The sequence below is a fragment of the Balaenoptera musculus genome, chromosome 7 (genome assembly GCF_009873245.2).
Source record: "Balaenoptera musculus isolate JJ_BM4_2016_0621 chromosome 7, mBalMus1.pri.v3, whole genome shotgun sequence".
Taxonomy (NCBI): Eukaryota; Metazoa; Chordata; class Mammalia; order Artiodactyla; family Balaenopteridae; genus Balaenoptera; species Balaenoptera musculus.
In genome coordinates, this window is record NC_045791.1 from 58345403 (window position 1) to 58362028 (window position 16626).

Consider the following 16626-nt stretch of genomic DNA (forward strand, 5'->3'; position numbering starts at 1 on the left):
GGTGGCGCTTGCCATGGTCTGCATGGACCGGGGTCTGCAGCGGCCACAGCCAGTGGTCAGGCCCTCCACGAAGTGCTCACTGCGCCCACCCCACAGTCCCAGAGGCCAGCTCGGCATCACGCCCAGAGCCTTGACCCCAGAGGCTGCAGGTGCACTCGGTCCCCCTCTCCCCCCAGTCACGGAACTCTTACAAAGACAGGTGAGCTCTCCTGGCACCTGGATGTCAGCTGGGGAGAAGAAATGGTTCTGACTGGGAACAATTCACATTTTAGTCTTCCCAAGGACTTGTTTTAACCGGAAGGAATTGAGATACTTTAATTGTCAAGTTTAAGTACCAGTCCCTGAACACCCGCCCCCCCCCCCCCCCCCGCCTCCGCCGCCCATCACCAGGAAAAGGTGGAGCCAGATAAATATATAGAGAATATAGGAAGTTATTTTCTTCCCTCTCTCCACCTTCCTTCCCTCCCTCCCTCCCTCTTTTTCTCCTTCTTCCCTCCCTCCCTTCCTTCCTCCCTCCCTCCCTCCCTCCCTTCCTTCCTCCCTCCCTCTCTCCTTCCCTCCCTCCCTTTCTTTCTTTCTTCTTGAGTTTTTCGAGTTATATATGATGTCATTCCATATATGTCCCCCCTTTGTAGGACAAATAAGAAATCAGCTTCAACTATTTCTTTCTCTCATTCACAGGAATACTAAAAGTCGTACAGAAAACATTTACAGGAAACTGATTTGGGTGGTGTCCTACTTTTTTTAAGTATGGGATGAAATTGTTTCCCTCTCTAACCACATTCCATTCCTTGTAGGTTTTTAAGAGGAGATGATGTTATATTCTAACTAGTCACTCTGTAGCTCACTACTTTTTCTTTTTTGAAAAAAATTGAACACAAGGCATGAGCCATCTGGGGAACATTGAGTTGTTTTTGAAGTACTTTTATTGGTATCCAGAAAAATTGTCTTGGAGTAGCACCTTACTTCCTCTTTTCCAGTTTAGCAATTCTAACTCCCAGTTTCTACAACTTCAACTATATTTTAAATATTTTTTTTCCTCCCTTCTTTTCAGAGAGCATATTTAAAAAAAATTTTTTTAAGTCTTAATTGAATTTGTTCTTCTGTTTTATGTTTTGGTTTTTTGGCCGCAAGGCATGTGGGATCTTAGCTCCCCGACCAGGGATCAAACCCACCCCCCTGCATTGGAAGGTGAAGTCTTAACCACTGGACCGCTGGGGAAGTCCCCAGAGAGCATACTAATAACTGCATCAGATGGAATGCATTTTCCAAAAAACCATTACAGCTGAAGGCAGAAAAAAAGTCAAAAATCACTGTTATCATAACTTCAGAAGCCCTGCCTGTTGCAGAAACCCCATGACATTTTTATACAGAGGCAACACTCTTGCCGAACTCTTCTTTTAATGGAGAGAGAGAATTATTCCAGCTAGATCCTGTCCAAGTCAAGCCGTTTTCATTATCTGTCAAACACTCCAAAATCAAGAGCCAGTTTGGGATGAGCTGAAAATCTGATTATGTTCATAATAAAAATTAAATCCCTCAATCCTTAACAAACAGAAGATTTATAATGATTTATAGTGTATCACTGAAATTCTAGGTGCACTGAGGTTTGAGTTGAGAATGAAAATAAAGGGCAAAAACTTCGCCTGCTATTGCAAAGAGAGGCTCAGTGTGACGCTACCACATCAGGTTTTCTGTTTATCCCTAAGGCTGGTGCAGCAGTGACTTCAAAGTTTGATGGTGCCTGGGTTTTTTTTTGTTTTTTTTTCTTCGTTCTTTCTTTTTGTTTTTTCTTCCTCCAAAGATGTTGAGCAGCAGGCTAATGGATCCCCAGCGGGGTGCAAAGACAGCAGAAAGCACAGGAATCAGATGTCAATGTATTCCTCGGAGATACCCTGCTAGGACAGAGCTAACTAACTAGGGTTTTAGTCTTCTCTTGGGGGAACACGCTTTGATGGTTCCCTGCCCACTCTTGGCTTCCTATATGTTTCCTGATTAAAATGCTGCCACAGATAAATCATGACTTCTGCCTGTTAGGACAATTTTCTATTTTGTTTTTAAGGAAAAGTTTGGAATCATAAGCTTAAAAAGATGAGCAAGTTCTGGAGAATTTTACACTCACATATAAACATATGTATATAAGCATGTCACATCTCCCTCCTATAGAATCATCCATGGATCTGGGACTGTTCTCTGCATGTTCTTTCCCTATCCATTACTTTATTAGATATATCTATATATTTTCTGCCAGTCACTTTCAGTCAATTGCTAGATTGCTTAGGAAACTTCTTACTGAATAGATGTCGGGGGTTTGCGGGGTTCTCCTTGTTTTTCCTCAACACAGGCACAGATTGGAAATTGAAGTTGTCCCAGAGGTAAGAGTTTTGATTTTAAGTGTAATGGGCATCCAAAATGTACCGGTGTACTTTTTGTGGGTTCCCACCTATAAATAGCCCTTCAGGCACCAGAGAGTATTGATAATCTACCCTTTGCTTGGAGGAGAGACAAAACTCAGCAAACTGAAGCGAAAGTGGAAAGAGCTTGATCTACTTTGACCAAGCACAACCCTCTCAAAACCATGAAGTGGAACCGACTTACCCAGTGAAAGTCAAAGAAGTCAAAAAGCTGCACTGAAACCACATCTGCATCTACTGCCCGGCTGCACCTCCGCCCTCGCCTCCACAAGCCCCGTCCTGTCCCAGGCTTCGCCCAGAAGCCTCAGGCACACAGTGCCTTTGTTTGGCCTCTGCCTTTGCTGGACCGCATCTCTCCACACTGCTCCTCCTGCACGGGGGGTCCTCATCGTGATGTACGTATCGTTTTGCTTCAGGCTCTACATGAGGCTTCTTGCCACCCAAACCTGCCCCACCTTGGAGTCAGCAGGGCCCTGGCCGTTACAAGGACATCTCTTGGTCTCATAGCTACTGTTCTGTATCCTTTTGCCCTCTGCCCAGACGGACTCAGCAAAGCCACGTTGGATTCTTCTGTTCCGTTACGCAGACTATGTCATCTCTCACAGTCTGGGATTCGTGCCATCTGCATACTTTCCCGTTTGCCTCTATCCTCTCAGACTACTTATCACTGCACTTTCACATTAAAAATCCCAAACTGACCTCTCAGCAACAACCTGAGTTCCTGCAGACATTTTGATATTTGACCAGTGTCATAGCAGGGACCTTCCTTGCTTCATGAGTCATTTCCTCAAGATTTTGTGTCTTCGCACTCATGGTGATTCCTGCCCACTGATGGATTCCGTTACCTTTCTGGAGCATCAACAGTTAATGTGAGATTAAATAATCTCACATTAACTCTCATGGTTAAATAATAAAAAACACCCAACTGCTTGAGATGGGACAAAATGAGGACCCTCAAGGGGCATACTTAAAGTCACTCTGCAAGGTTTCAGTCTGAGGGCTTTTTGAAATGTTGGTTTCAAAATTATATATTATATATATATATATAAATTATAAAGAATTTATAAATGAAATCCATGAGATTAAAAAAATAAGTGATGATAAGGAATTTTAAAAAAGAGCATGATTTTCATGCTGTGTTCACTGAGAAGATCCAGCAGCAGGTATGAATATGAACTTTTATAAACAGCTCCTTCCGCAGTCCTCTTTAAATGCCATGACTTTCCCCAGTTAAATAAGAAAAGATTGTGGGACAATATCCAGCAGAGGTAAAGTGAGGCAGTAGAAAGGCCATTACATCAAAACCAAGGCCACAGATGAGTAGGACAAAGTGAATTTGGTGGGAGTGTCACTTAAGCTTTCTATATGTCAATTTCCTGTGGATAAAAATAGCAGGTGTATCTAATGTCACAGATAGGGAGTAAAGTAAAACAGATGTGAAAAATCAGGAATGATAATATGATGGGTTAATATTACTCCTTAAATTCTGGAAGCTGCTATTTTCATTTGAAATTCAAGTAATTTCCTTTTTAACCTGAAGATTTCAAAGTATTTAATGGGAAGTATAAAAGTAAGCCCAAATGATTGTGAACCAGTAATGAAACACTTAAATTAACATGAAAAAGCACACGAGAGTCCTTTCCAGCATTTACTGTAACTAATCACATAGGAAGGGTGTGTGGAGTTGGGTTCATTCCAAAGTAGCTTTTCAGACTAATACCAAAAATTTATCAGCACCACAAATACATGTCTTCATCCTCCTAAGCTTTACCCACAGTAAAAGGAATTTATTAATTGCAAGAATTCATCTCATTTATGGCCTAAGTGTGCATAGGAAAGTGAATAATGTTAAAAAATAATTCAACATGGGTGGTCAAGGTCAATTTAGCAAAGCAAGGTATACCTGATACAACAGCGATGGGCCTTACACACGGGGACCCAGCTTATCCAGAGACACCAGTGGAGCGAGGATGGGAGACGCAGATGGGAGAAAAGAGAGTTGAGGATCCTCTTACAATATCGTAGACATCATTCTTGATTTTTCATCCAATCTTTCATTATTAAATAAAAGAGCATTATGTCCCATGTATAACTAAAAGAATCTATTCTAGATTCTTTTAAAGCTTTACTTGTCTGATTGTATGCTGTCATGTATTTAATGGATAATATAATACAAATAAGAACTTACTTTTGTTGCTTATAGTCATTAAAAATTACATTTCCATCTTCAAGACAGTATTCTAGGTGTTTTTATCTTTTACTTTTATTTTTTTTAGAGTAATGTGACAGGGCTCAGCAGTCCCTAAAAGTGCTGAAAGCGAAGTGGTAGATAAGCCTAAAACTTAATGGTTGTGAGGTCCTTAAAAAACAATACTGTGTTTTTAATGGAGTTAGACAGAGTGAGAAATGAAGCCGTTTTGCTTTCCCTCCATGTGTTTCTCACTTTGAAGTTAAAAAAGCAGCTCAGTCTGATTGAGGTAGGTAGGGGGTAAAGAACTGGCCAGGTTTTACACATGAAAGCAAATACTTAGAAGCAGAATTAAAAGCCAACGCACACTAACCTGTGAGTGTTAACCCATGTCAGCCCTAATTCTACTCAAAAAGTGGAGTGTGAACATTCAAAGCTGATGACGCTAGTCTCCTTGCCAGAAGCAGGGTCCCAAACTCACGCAGCAGGGCTGGAAACAGGGCGTGCACCTTGCTCAGGGTTCAGTGGTTGCCATTTGTCATGCATCTCAGACAGAGGCGGATGTTTAAGATGGAAGGGGCTTTTCAAAACCCTGTGGCCCAGACCATGGGGTCAGGGCAGAAAACCATGTTTCATGGAACTCTCATGTCTAACATGATATTAATAAAAGTAAAAGAAAAACGTAAAAAAAACTGAATGAGATTTCTATGGTCAAATGTTTGAGAAATTCAGAATTAATCAAGGTTAAACGTGTTTCTTTTCCAAAGGACTTCTCCGAGCCTTCAGTATTTTAATGTGCAGGAGAGGTTCCCTAATTATTGGGCCTGAGAGCTTTGTCTGAAAAGTTATGGGTGGATACTTACGTCCCATGGGGCACAGTTTGGGGAATACTGAGATAAAATATTACTATCCTTGGTTTATAGATGAGGGAGGTGAGGCCCAAGGAGAACTCGGGTCTCCGGCCTCTGAGTACCAAATCTTCCCAGGGGACCAATCAGAAATCTAAGAAGAGATAAGCTGCAGGGCTTCCCTGGTGGCGCAGTGGTTGAGAGTCTGCCTGACAATGCAGGGGACGCGGGTTCGAGCCCTGGTCTGGGAAGATCCCACATGCCGCGGAGCGACTAGGCCTGTGAGCCACAATTGCTGAGCCTGCGCTCCGCAACAAGAAAGGCCGCGACAGTGAGAGGCCCGCGCACCGCGATGAGGAGTGGCCCCCACTTGCCGCAACTAGAGAAAGCCCTTGCACAGAAACGAAGACCCAACACAGCCATGAATAGATAAATAAATAAATTTAAAAAAATAAAATTAAAATCTAAAAAAAAAAAAAAAAAAGGATAAGCTGCAGCCTTTTTTGGCAACACACATACCCTGGAAGCGTGTCCTAAAACTAATACTTCTGATAGCGCGGTATACACACTCTTCTTTCCTGGCTTGGTCAGGACACACAGACCCTCCCAAGTCATGATTACCTGATACAAAGGCGTACAGATGCTATCGATCCACTCCAATTGCAGCCGAGGCAGCTCGTCCTTCCGGTTCCGATCAAAAATAGCCTAGAATGGGGGAGGAGAACCTTGCTTTATTACACTGGAGTCTTTTACAGGCGCTTTGTCAAACACTTTGCCACAATGATCCCATTTTTACCAACTGAACACTTCACAAACCACAATCAATCTTTACATGTACTTTCTTTTCCTTTATCTATGATGAGAAATAAAGTATTTTCACCTCTTTTTATGAGATTTGTAAATGAATTTATTTGAACTTTATAGCACGCAACTCCTTGGGGCCAAAATCTGTCTTCAGTTATAGGTAACTGCCACTAAATCAAGTCATCAGGTCACTGGGAATTGGGCACAAGTCAAAGGAAGGGGAAGTGGTTTTTTTGCTAGAAAAATAGTGCAGGCTTTTATTTTTATAGCGAGAGAGGGTGGGATAGATTGGAAAAGATCCTTAAAAGCAATTTCATTTTAAATAGAAACTATTTGTATGATTTTTTCAGGGTGGGGACAATTTTGTGTTTCTCAATAAGGTCCTGTTGTGAATAAATTCCTAAATTTTTACCTATCACTGGATGGATGATGGGGGCAGGTACCCATTCTCTCCTCATTCCCAGCCTTTAAACGTTATGATATTATAATGTTCAGAAAATTTAGAGAAAAAGAAGTGACATATTCCGTTGGGCAGACATAAAAAGAAAGACAATCAGTTGGAATTGGATGGCTGAGATAGAGTCCTCGGACAAACACTGCCCGTTCTACGCCAGTGAGACTGTCCCTCCCTTTATTGCTAAGGAGTAAGGTCAGGGTCTAAGAAGCAACCCTGCCCTGCCTATGGTCTTACAGTAGGTTTCGTCTTTCCTCTAAATAAAATGTGGCATCCACATCATTTTGGCGTTCACACAGGTCATGACGGCAGATTCACGACATCTCCTTGGTTCAGATATGTTGAGAAATCCTGCATCCTTCAGACTTAGGAACGAGGGTGGGAGTGGGTGAGGCCCAAATCACTAGCTGCTGAGGTCACAGAAGATAGAAGGGCGCTGCTGAGGTCACAGAAGATAGAAGGGCGCCGCTGAGGAAAATACCTCCAAATTAGGGAGGAGGTCACCGTCTCCTAGGGGCTCTGCTCATCCTTGATTGTAAGGTGAAATGTAAATATCAGGAAGGAGGACTAGGCATTTGGAGAAGACTCTGAAATACGCTGGAGGAAGGGCTGGTTCTTGTGAACTGCATGAATCTTGGTCGAAAATGTTCCTTTAAAAAATATTACTCTGTTTTATCCTCTCTAGCTCTCATTGTTATCTGAGATTTTTAAATTTATTTAATGACTCTGTTTCTGGTGCATAGTATATAGTTATGTATTTTTTTTAATTCACTGGTTTAATTCACTGGTATATTCACAATTAGCTGTGCAACCATTACCACAGTCAATTTTTTTTTAATACATTTATTTATTTATTTATTTATTTTTATTTTTGGCTGTGTTGGGTCTTCATTGCTGTGCACAGTCTAGTTGCTGCGAGTGGAGGCTGCTCTTCGTTGCGGTGCATGGGCTTCTCATTGCAGTGGCTTCTCTTGTCGTGGAGCACGGGCTCTAGGCGCGCGGGCTTCAGTAGTTGTGGCACATGGGCTTAGCTGCTCTGTGGCATGTGAGATCTTCCAGGACCAGGGCTCAAACCTGTGTCCCCTGCATTGGCAGGTGGATTCTTAACCACTGCGCCACCCGGGAAGTCCAACCACAGTCAATTTTAGAACATTTTTATCACCCCAAGGGAAAAAAAAATCACATATCAATTAGCAGTCACTCTTCATTCTTCCTCAAACCCCCCAAGACATAGGCAGACACTAATTCACTCTCTATCTCTATGGATTTGCTTATTCTGCACATTTCATGGAATCATATGATATGTGGTATTTTGTGACCAGCTTCTTTCGCCTAGCATAATGTTTTCAAGGTTCACCCGTGTAAGCATGCATCAGCACTTCAACCACTTTTATTGCCAAATGATATTCCCTTGTATCATTATTGTATACCATATTTTATTTATCCACTCATCAGTAGATGGACATTTGGGTTGTTCCGACTTTTTTGGATATTATATATAATGCTACAACAAACATTCAAGTTTTTGTGTGGATGTATGTTTTCATTTCTCTTGGGGCTATACCTAGAGGTAGAATTGCTGGCCACATGGTAACTCTAATGCTTAATGTTTTGAGGAACTGCCAAACTGTTTTCCAAAGCAGCTGCATCATTTAAATTCCCACCAGCAATGTACAAAAAGTTCCAATTTCTCCACATCCTTGTCAACTCTTGTTATTGTCTTTTTGATTATAGTCATCTTAGTGGGTGTGAAGTGGTATATCACTGTGGTTTTGATTTGTATTTCCCTGATGACTAATGATTTTGAACATTTTTTTTCATGTGCTTATTGGCCATTTATATATGTTCTTTAGGGGAATGTTTATTCAGATCCTTTACCCATTTAAAAAATTGGGTTGTCTTTCTATTGTTGAGTTGCAATAGTTGTTATATATTCTAGATACTAGGCCCATATCAGATATATGCTTTGTGAATAATTTTTCCCATTCTGTGAGTTGTCTTTTCACTTTCTTGATAGTGTCCTTCAGCACACAAAGTTTTAAGTTTTGATGACGTCCAATTTCTCTATTTTATCTTTTGTTTGTTGTGCTTTTGGTATCATATCTAAGATACCATTGCCAAATCCAATCCAGAAGATTTATATCTTGCTTTCTTCTAAGAGTTTTATAGTTTTAGCTCTAACATTTAGGTCTATGATACATTTTGAGTTTATTTTAGGCTATGGTGAGAGATAGGGTCCATCTTCATCTGCATGTGATATCCCGTTGTCCCTGTGCCATTTGGTGAAAAGATTATTTTTCCCCCATTGCATTATCTTGGCACCCTTGCCAAAAATCAGTTGACCATAACTGTAAGGGGTCATTTCTGGACTAGTCACTTATTAACAAATGTTTGATGAGTGTGTGAGACACCACTTTGTCTTGTGTTTTCCCTTTACAGAATTTTGCATCTTGTAATTGATTATTGGCGATTATTTATTTAATGTCTATATTTCCCACCAGTTGACAAGCTTCTTGAGGGAGGGAAGATGGTGCCTTGCTCATGGCTGGATGCACTGTGTCCAGCTTCATGCTTGATACTTGAAGGTGTTCAAGCATGTGCTATTAACTGACTCACTGCTTCCAGTATTAATCTGGATGTTGCCCAGATTAGCCTTTGTCTTCATGAAGTTACTCTGGTGACCTTTAGGACTATGACACCTGAAAGGGCTCTTGGACAATTTTATTCCTAAATATCATGGAATAATGGGCACAGCAGGTGTCCAATCTGGGTGTGTGCATTTCCAGACAGTTCTGGAAAAGCACTAATGTGGGATAGCCCTGCCACAGCAGTTAGGCCTGAGGAGATAGTCATCAGCCGTGTTAAGTAGGCTTTTGTGGGGAGAGAGCAGCACTTACAGCTATGTATCCACCACAAAATTAATTTCATTTATGTCTCCAGAAAAGAACCCTTACCTGAGCCTACAAAAGTTCCTTAGTGTTGCACCACTGCACCTGCCAGCTTGCCAATGCTGTCACTTGACTCATATTTTTTTCATTTAATTAAATAACCTGTGGTTTTGCTGCATTGTAAACTCTTCAGAGGAGGCCTCTGAAACAGTTTTTTAAAGAGGAGAAAAGCTTTTATTTGAAAATAGATATACATATAGCAGACAGAAATTTGAGTTGTGCTACGTTTTACACATTAACTATGTATCCCAATCTAGTATCTGTATTTTATAACCAAATTTGGTGACATCACCAAAGAAGAACAAAGGGGTGTGTTGAAAACAGTATAAATAGATATTGCTTTGGAAACTAAAATAATTGATGGCTGTTTTAACTTATGTAGTCTTTCTGACCTTTGTAGGTAAACAACAAATAAAGAATAGTCAAAATTAGTAAGTCTGTGAGTTCTTTAAGCTAGGAGCTAGTTCTGCTGCTTTTCCTTGTCTTTAAATGTCAGCAAAGAAAGGTGTTTTAAAACTTGAAGATCTTATAAATAACTCCAAATATTCAAAACTGAGTTGATTTGAATCCTCATAAACAGACACTCTTGACAATTAACACATTCCTTGAGCTGCAATGAATCTTCTGTGCTGTGGCAGGCTTTAGAATATTCTGGACCATTCTTTGAGTCGTTGGGTGATATGTTTGAAGCTACCCATTCATTAAGAATAAAGAGGCCGCCCTCTCCTTGAGGGTGGTGACTGAGGCATTTATGTCTTTGTCTCCTGATGAGTAAAAACAGAATCATCCTTAGCCTACAGTAAGCATTCTCAAATAATAATTGAATGGATGAATCCAATCTAAATAGCATTTCAATCAGCAGAACTTAGTTCCCCAGATGCAACTTTTCATTTTGCAAAAAAGGAAAAGAAACAGACTTGATTTACTTTTGGGATTTTGGAAAGTTCAAAATTGGAAAGTAAAATCCAGAATATCCATTATTTACTGCACCTGCCTGTTCTAGCCCATCAAGGCTGGACATCTTTCTTGCCTTTAATTTTTTTCTGTATTTCTGTTTCAAAGTAGCCACTGACTACATATGAAATGCCAGCCCTAGGCTTTGAGTTATTCAAATAACTGCAATCCTCCCTTGCGCCTACTTCTCCCACTGTGGGAGTACAGGAAATGCTTGTTAAGTAGATCAGCCCTGTTAATCAGAAAACTGGGAATAAGAGTGTTTAGCATCTAAGTTCAACTAAAGCTTTAAACTTTCAAGAGTGCTTCCTTAAATCCATTCTCTGTCTTTCCCATTTTCAAGGTGTGATTTGAAGTTATTTTTGAAAATGTCATTCGAAAGGGTAAATACGTCATAAGAAAAGGAAGAACTTACTGAAGGAGTGAGTTTGAGTTCTGCTCTCTCCCGATCTCCTTGTTCAAAGAACTCGCTGGTTACAAGTTCAGCCACCTGAAACATAGAAATATTTAAATTGACAGGTATGTGTAATTCATCACGAGACACAGAAGTTATTTCTGGCTTATGTGTATGGTAGTTATCTTCAAGACAATCATTTAAAAAGCTTATGAGTAAGTACATTAACCTTTTGTGTTTGAAGGTATTATAGAATTTAATCAATGTAACTGATTTCCTTTTAATCAGAAGAACTTGTGCAATGTTTTTTAATTTATTTTTGTTGAAATAGAGTTGAAGTACAGTTGCAATGTATCCTTAGACACATGCCGATAGACCATCTCTGACAGTAGAGCTTATATATACACATGAAGCACAAGGTTGCCACCTTCAAAGCAGGAAATGTTCTTATCCAGAAAAATGAAGCAAATAATAACCTAATAATAACTGATGTTATTATAATATATTATTATACTATATTTGTAATAATAATTCAGCCAACTTTCGGTTGTTTCTGTGCAGATTCTTTACTTTGTCGCATACTTGTATTTTAGTTTGGTTTCATCTTGCCGTACAAAAACTCCTTAACCACGTCACCCTACCAGTATTTATGTACACTCTGGAACAGATAAACCCGGGGCCCACCCCTTACTTCCTACAGTAGCCATCACTCAAGGGGCAGAACTAATGCTAGATTCACTGTTCATACCAGACTTTTACAGTATGTTATGATATAGTCTGAAGAATGTGATTTGGTCTTCAGGCTGTCTCAATCCATGTACTAAATAACAGTGTTTATTTATGGTGGGTTCTAGTTGGTACAGCACAATGGAATGGCTGTTCTACCCCAAACCACAGAGATTTCTTCCAAAGTAAGGACACATATTCTTCTACTTTTCATCCATTAGTGTGGATGGTCAGAAGCTACTGATCATGGTCAAGCTTGCAGAGATTTTCTTCTTCCCCAAGCCCTGTGCTTCTACTGACAGTTTTATGGGAAGCAAACTGATGTAACAGATAAGTGCTGAACGGGTGTTTTCAACAACACTATGATGTACATCTAGGGTATCTCTGAGGTGAACTAGCTGGATTACAAAATATTTGAAGAGCAGAAAAGAAATACCAGACAACGTGATGGCAAGAAGATCTGGATCCCCAGACTAATTTTTCTCTATTCCAGGCTCTTGTAAAGATGAGGTTTGTAGGTCTGGCAAAGGTTAGAGTGGTTTAATTTTGGTCAAGTGCAGAGAATCAAGATAATTTACCTAAAGTATATCTCCTCAGGAGATTTGTCAACCAAAAAATGGTAACCATTGCCAAAACTTAACACAACATCGAACACCCACACACACATCTGAGAGTAGCAAGTATGCAGTCATTTATTAAAAATAGAATGGCCAGTTCAGATTTTAAACATTTTAAAAATTCAACAGCATAAACCAGTTGGAACTGACTCAATTTTTCTAGGGCCCTGGTTCACTTCTCTCTCCCCAGCTCTGCCACTGCCTTTCACTTTAGCACTCCAGGCCTCTCTCATTGGTCTCTGGCCTTCCTTTTGAGAAGAAATGGTCCCTTTTGAGAAGGACCTGGCCTCATTATTCAGTTCCCAGAACTCTCCCTCAGAATCCTCTGAGGTGGATCTTTTGCACTAAAGAATGCATGTGTGCATATCAGGTCACCCCGAGGTGGGAGTCCTGCAGAGGTCAGTAGCCCCTGGAAAGCAAGAAATTAAAACAAAACTCCTTTTCCTTGAGCTTTCTAAAGTGGTCTTGGGTATTTCCCCTGTGCTTCTTTCACAGCTCAACTTGTACCACTGTTTCATTTGTACTTAAAATCCCAATCAGGACTATTAAATGGCTCCTGATTGAATTTTTTATTAAAAAAGGAAATTGAGATGCTAATCAGGCCTTGGGGGCTGACTGGGGAAACCCACATGCCTAGAGTCATGTGTGTGAGGAAGGCAAAGTGAAATAGACACCAGTGAGAAAACATTTTGAAAGGGAATTAAAAAAAAATCAACATCCAGGAAATTGGAAATATATTTCTATTCTTTTTTTTTTTTTTTTTTATAGGTATTCCCTCAACTAAATTTGGACTTTATTTTTTTCATCTCCCCTTGCCTGGAGCAATCTATCATTGGTTTGGAGTATGTTGTTTCTTTCTTTCTTTTTTTTTTTAAAAATTAATTAATTTATTTATTTTTGGCTGTGTTGGGTCTTTGTTTCTGTGTGAGGGCTTTCTCTAGTTGCGGCAAGCGGGGGCCACTCCTCATCGCGGTGCGCAGGCCTCTCACTATCGCGGCCTCTCTTGTTGCGGAGCACAGGCTCCAGACGCGCAGGCTCAGTAGTTGTGGCTCACGGGTCCAGTTGCTCTGCGGCATGTGGGATTTTCCCAGACCAGGGCTTGAACCCGTGTCCCCTGCATTGGCAGGCAGATTCTCAACCACTGCGCCACCAGGGAAGCCCTATATTTCTATTCTTAAAATAAGTTTCTATTGTTTTTGTCTAACTGTTTCCTAAAATCCTATTAGAAGTGAGTAAGGTTTTGAAAATACCTAACCTATTCAATTCAGATACAAACACAAATGAGATCTACAGTTTAGAGTTGTGACAAGACTTCTGATGGAAACATTTGGAAAAAGATGGTTTTGTGTTTTATTTCCCTGACCTCATGAGTTTCTGCACTGGTCGGCAGAAGTTCAAATCCTAAAAATAAAATAATATTTATATCAGTGACCAAGAAGACCACCTACAAGTGGCCACTGGGCCTCTTTGTTCTATAATCTCAACGCGGAAACTTTTTTCCTTTCAAGTACTTGGGTCACTTTCTGGCTCCCACGTGGGCTGCTGCTCCTGTAGTTGTGACATGCATTTCACTGGGGTCCTGAAGGCCCTGGCAGATCATCCCTCATCTACCCCCTTTCTAATCTTCTTTATTTTTCCCCCAGTTCCCCTAACTTTCTCCTACTCTCCACTACCTTCCCCCCTATCACAGGGGCCCCCACTCTCAATACTACACTTTTTCCCACTACCTGGAAGAGCCACTTACATATTCTCTGCAGTTTATTCCCAAACTTTACTGTCAGGGAGGCCTTTCCACACTGGGGAAGGGAAGGGTGGGCAGAGATGTAGAAATAAGCAACGCAACCACACAAGTCCTTCACCATAACCTGCTTTATGTAACTTCAAGCATGTCACACTAAACGAAAACCAAGGCATTGGAAGAGAGCTATTCATTGGAGGAGAGTCTATAGGAAAACTGCACCACCTGCACTGAACTGTGATGTGAGCAAGACATAAACTTTCATTTGTGCTAAGCAACTAAAATTTGAGATTATATTTGTTACTGCAGCAAAGCCTAGCTTAGCCTTGACTAACAAAAATTGGTATGGAAGTGAGGTAGTGCTATTAAACAGAAAGGAAGGGAAGGAAGGGAGAGAGAAAGGGAAAGGAAGGAAGAAAAGAAAGACAGGAAAGACCCTAAAATATGTGGCATCGGCTTGGGGGCCAGGTATTTATAATACAGTGAGGTTGTTAGAAGCTATGAGGATGACGATCCATGTTACACGTGGCAAGTATTTTGTACAGTCCTCATGGAAATAAAGCAAACAATGTACCCAATGGATTTACAGCCTTAGGGGAAGAGGCTGGAACACAAAGTTAATAGCATGTGATGGTTGCTGTTGACTGTTTTGCTAGGTATTGTAAGAAGTGAGTTCAGAAAAGGGTTGGCAGGTCTATAACCAGGAATGAAAGGGAATAGAGAAAAGTCACAAATTCAGGATCTTGTAGGGATAGAATATGAAGCTGCTTCTTAATCCCAAACTGTGAAAATAAAAATTGAGATACACTTTGAATGACAAAGGCTGATCAAGACTCAGCCTTGCAACAAGAATCAAATTGAAGGTGTGGCCAGTAACACATAGTTAACAACTATGAATGAATTAGGTGGCACACACAACATCCTTTTAGTTAGACAAAATGGCCCAGAAAAATGATTTAACTACATGCTTTCCTCACTGGTGCCAAATACTAGGGCCCAAATACTAGGAATTAACTGTTGAGAGAGGAAGAAAGATGTATGTATGCTATATTTCCTTGTTCCTGAATATAAGGAAGCAAAGAAATACAGTAGATCTAAGAAGGTTGTATAGAATCTAACTGTGGATGTGGTTATTAGCAAATGGAAATGACTGGAATCAAAGACCTAAGAAGGTGACTAAATGTGCCAAAAAACCCCACAAGCCTTTGACTATTTAAAACTTAAAACAAGCCTTGGGTCTTCAACCTTCTTTAGGGGGGAAGCAGGCTGAGAAAGCTGCTTGGCCTTTGAATCTAGCCAAGGAGGATAATGGAAAAGGAATAATTTCCTAGGGTGTATCTAAAGGCCATGGAAAATATTGAATTGGGCAGCATCTCCCTGAGAATCAGGGCCCACCACAGAGTAGAAGGCCCTCCCAGAGAATGCCCAGTGGGATTTTGGAATTGCTGTGGACCCCTAACTGCCAAATATTGCCATCTCTTCCCTTTCTAAATGGGATTGTCATAATGAGTATTTTGTGGAGTGGATGTTATGTGCTGCATTTTGGGTGTGTGTGGGTCTTTAGTTCATCTTTAGTTTAATCTTTACAGACCTGCTGTAGAGATTAGCACATATCACCCAGAGATCCTGGACTTCCAGCTTAATATCACAACTGATGGGATATTTGGGTCAACTCCCTTGGAGTGGGGGGAATGAGTATATTTTGCCTGGAGGAAGGAGAGTGAATCACATTTTTGGTGATTAGAAGGGCAAACTGTGGTAGTCATGTTTTCACCAACTATTTCTGGCTTTCTACTTTCTGGGCACATGGAAGGATGGGCACTTCCTTGCTGGGTGGGGTCATGTGACCAAGTTCTGGCCAGTGAATTGCAGGGGGGGATAGCATTTAACTTCCAGTGTAAGACCCACCCGGGCCTCTGCTGGAATGATCCAGACAGTAGCTGCTCCCTCAGCCCCAGTCCAGGATGAGGACAGAGGCGCCAGCCAAGCTGAGGCACATGCCTCCAGGTGATGTGTTAGTTTAAAACACTGAGATTTTGAGCTTAGTGATAACATAGCCCATTCTGCCAACACACTTGCATCATTTAAAAATGCTGATTGGTGCCTCCTGTGTAAGAAAGCATAAAACACTAAGAATGAAGGCTTTGGAACCTCATCTGCTAGGATTTGAATTCCTCCCTCGCTCCACCACTTACCAGCTATATGCCTCAGGCTACGTATCCTTTCTAAGCCTCATTTTTCCCATTGGTGAAATAAGAATAATCACTGTATTAGTTTCCTAGTGCTGTCATAAATTACCACAAATTTGGTGGCTTAAAGCAACAGAAATGTATTCTCTCAAAGTTCTGGAGGCCAGGAGTTCCATATCAGTTCACTGGACAGAAATCAAGGTGTTGGTAGGGCCATGCTCCCTCTGGAGGCTCTAGGGGAGAATCTGTACTTTGCCTCTTCCAGTTTCTGGTGGCTGCCAGCATCCTTCTGCCTGTGGCCACATCACTCCAATCTCTGCCTTGTCTTCACACACCTTCTCCTCTTCTGAAT

At 40.9% G+C, this 16626-nt stretch overlaps 1 protein-coding gene across 1 annotated transcript in view; it reads right to left on the reverse strand.

Annotated features, from left to right (window-relative positions):
* The window catches only part of PDE11A (phosphodiesterase 11A), a 434307-nt gene that overhangs the window by 23935 nt on the left and 393746 nt on the right, over positions 1–16626 (reverse strand). Inside the window, exons 18-19 of the mRNA XM_036858971.1 lie at positions 11026–11100; positions 6072–6155 (exon numbers count right to left, since the gene is read on the reverse strand). Of these exons, the coding sequence (XP_036714866.1) occupies positions 6072–6155; positions 11026–11100 (159 nt within the window). The remainder of the gene's footprint in view (positions 1–6071; positions 6156–11025; positions 11101–16626) is intronic.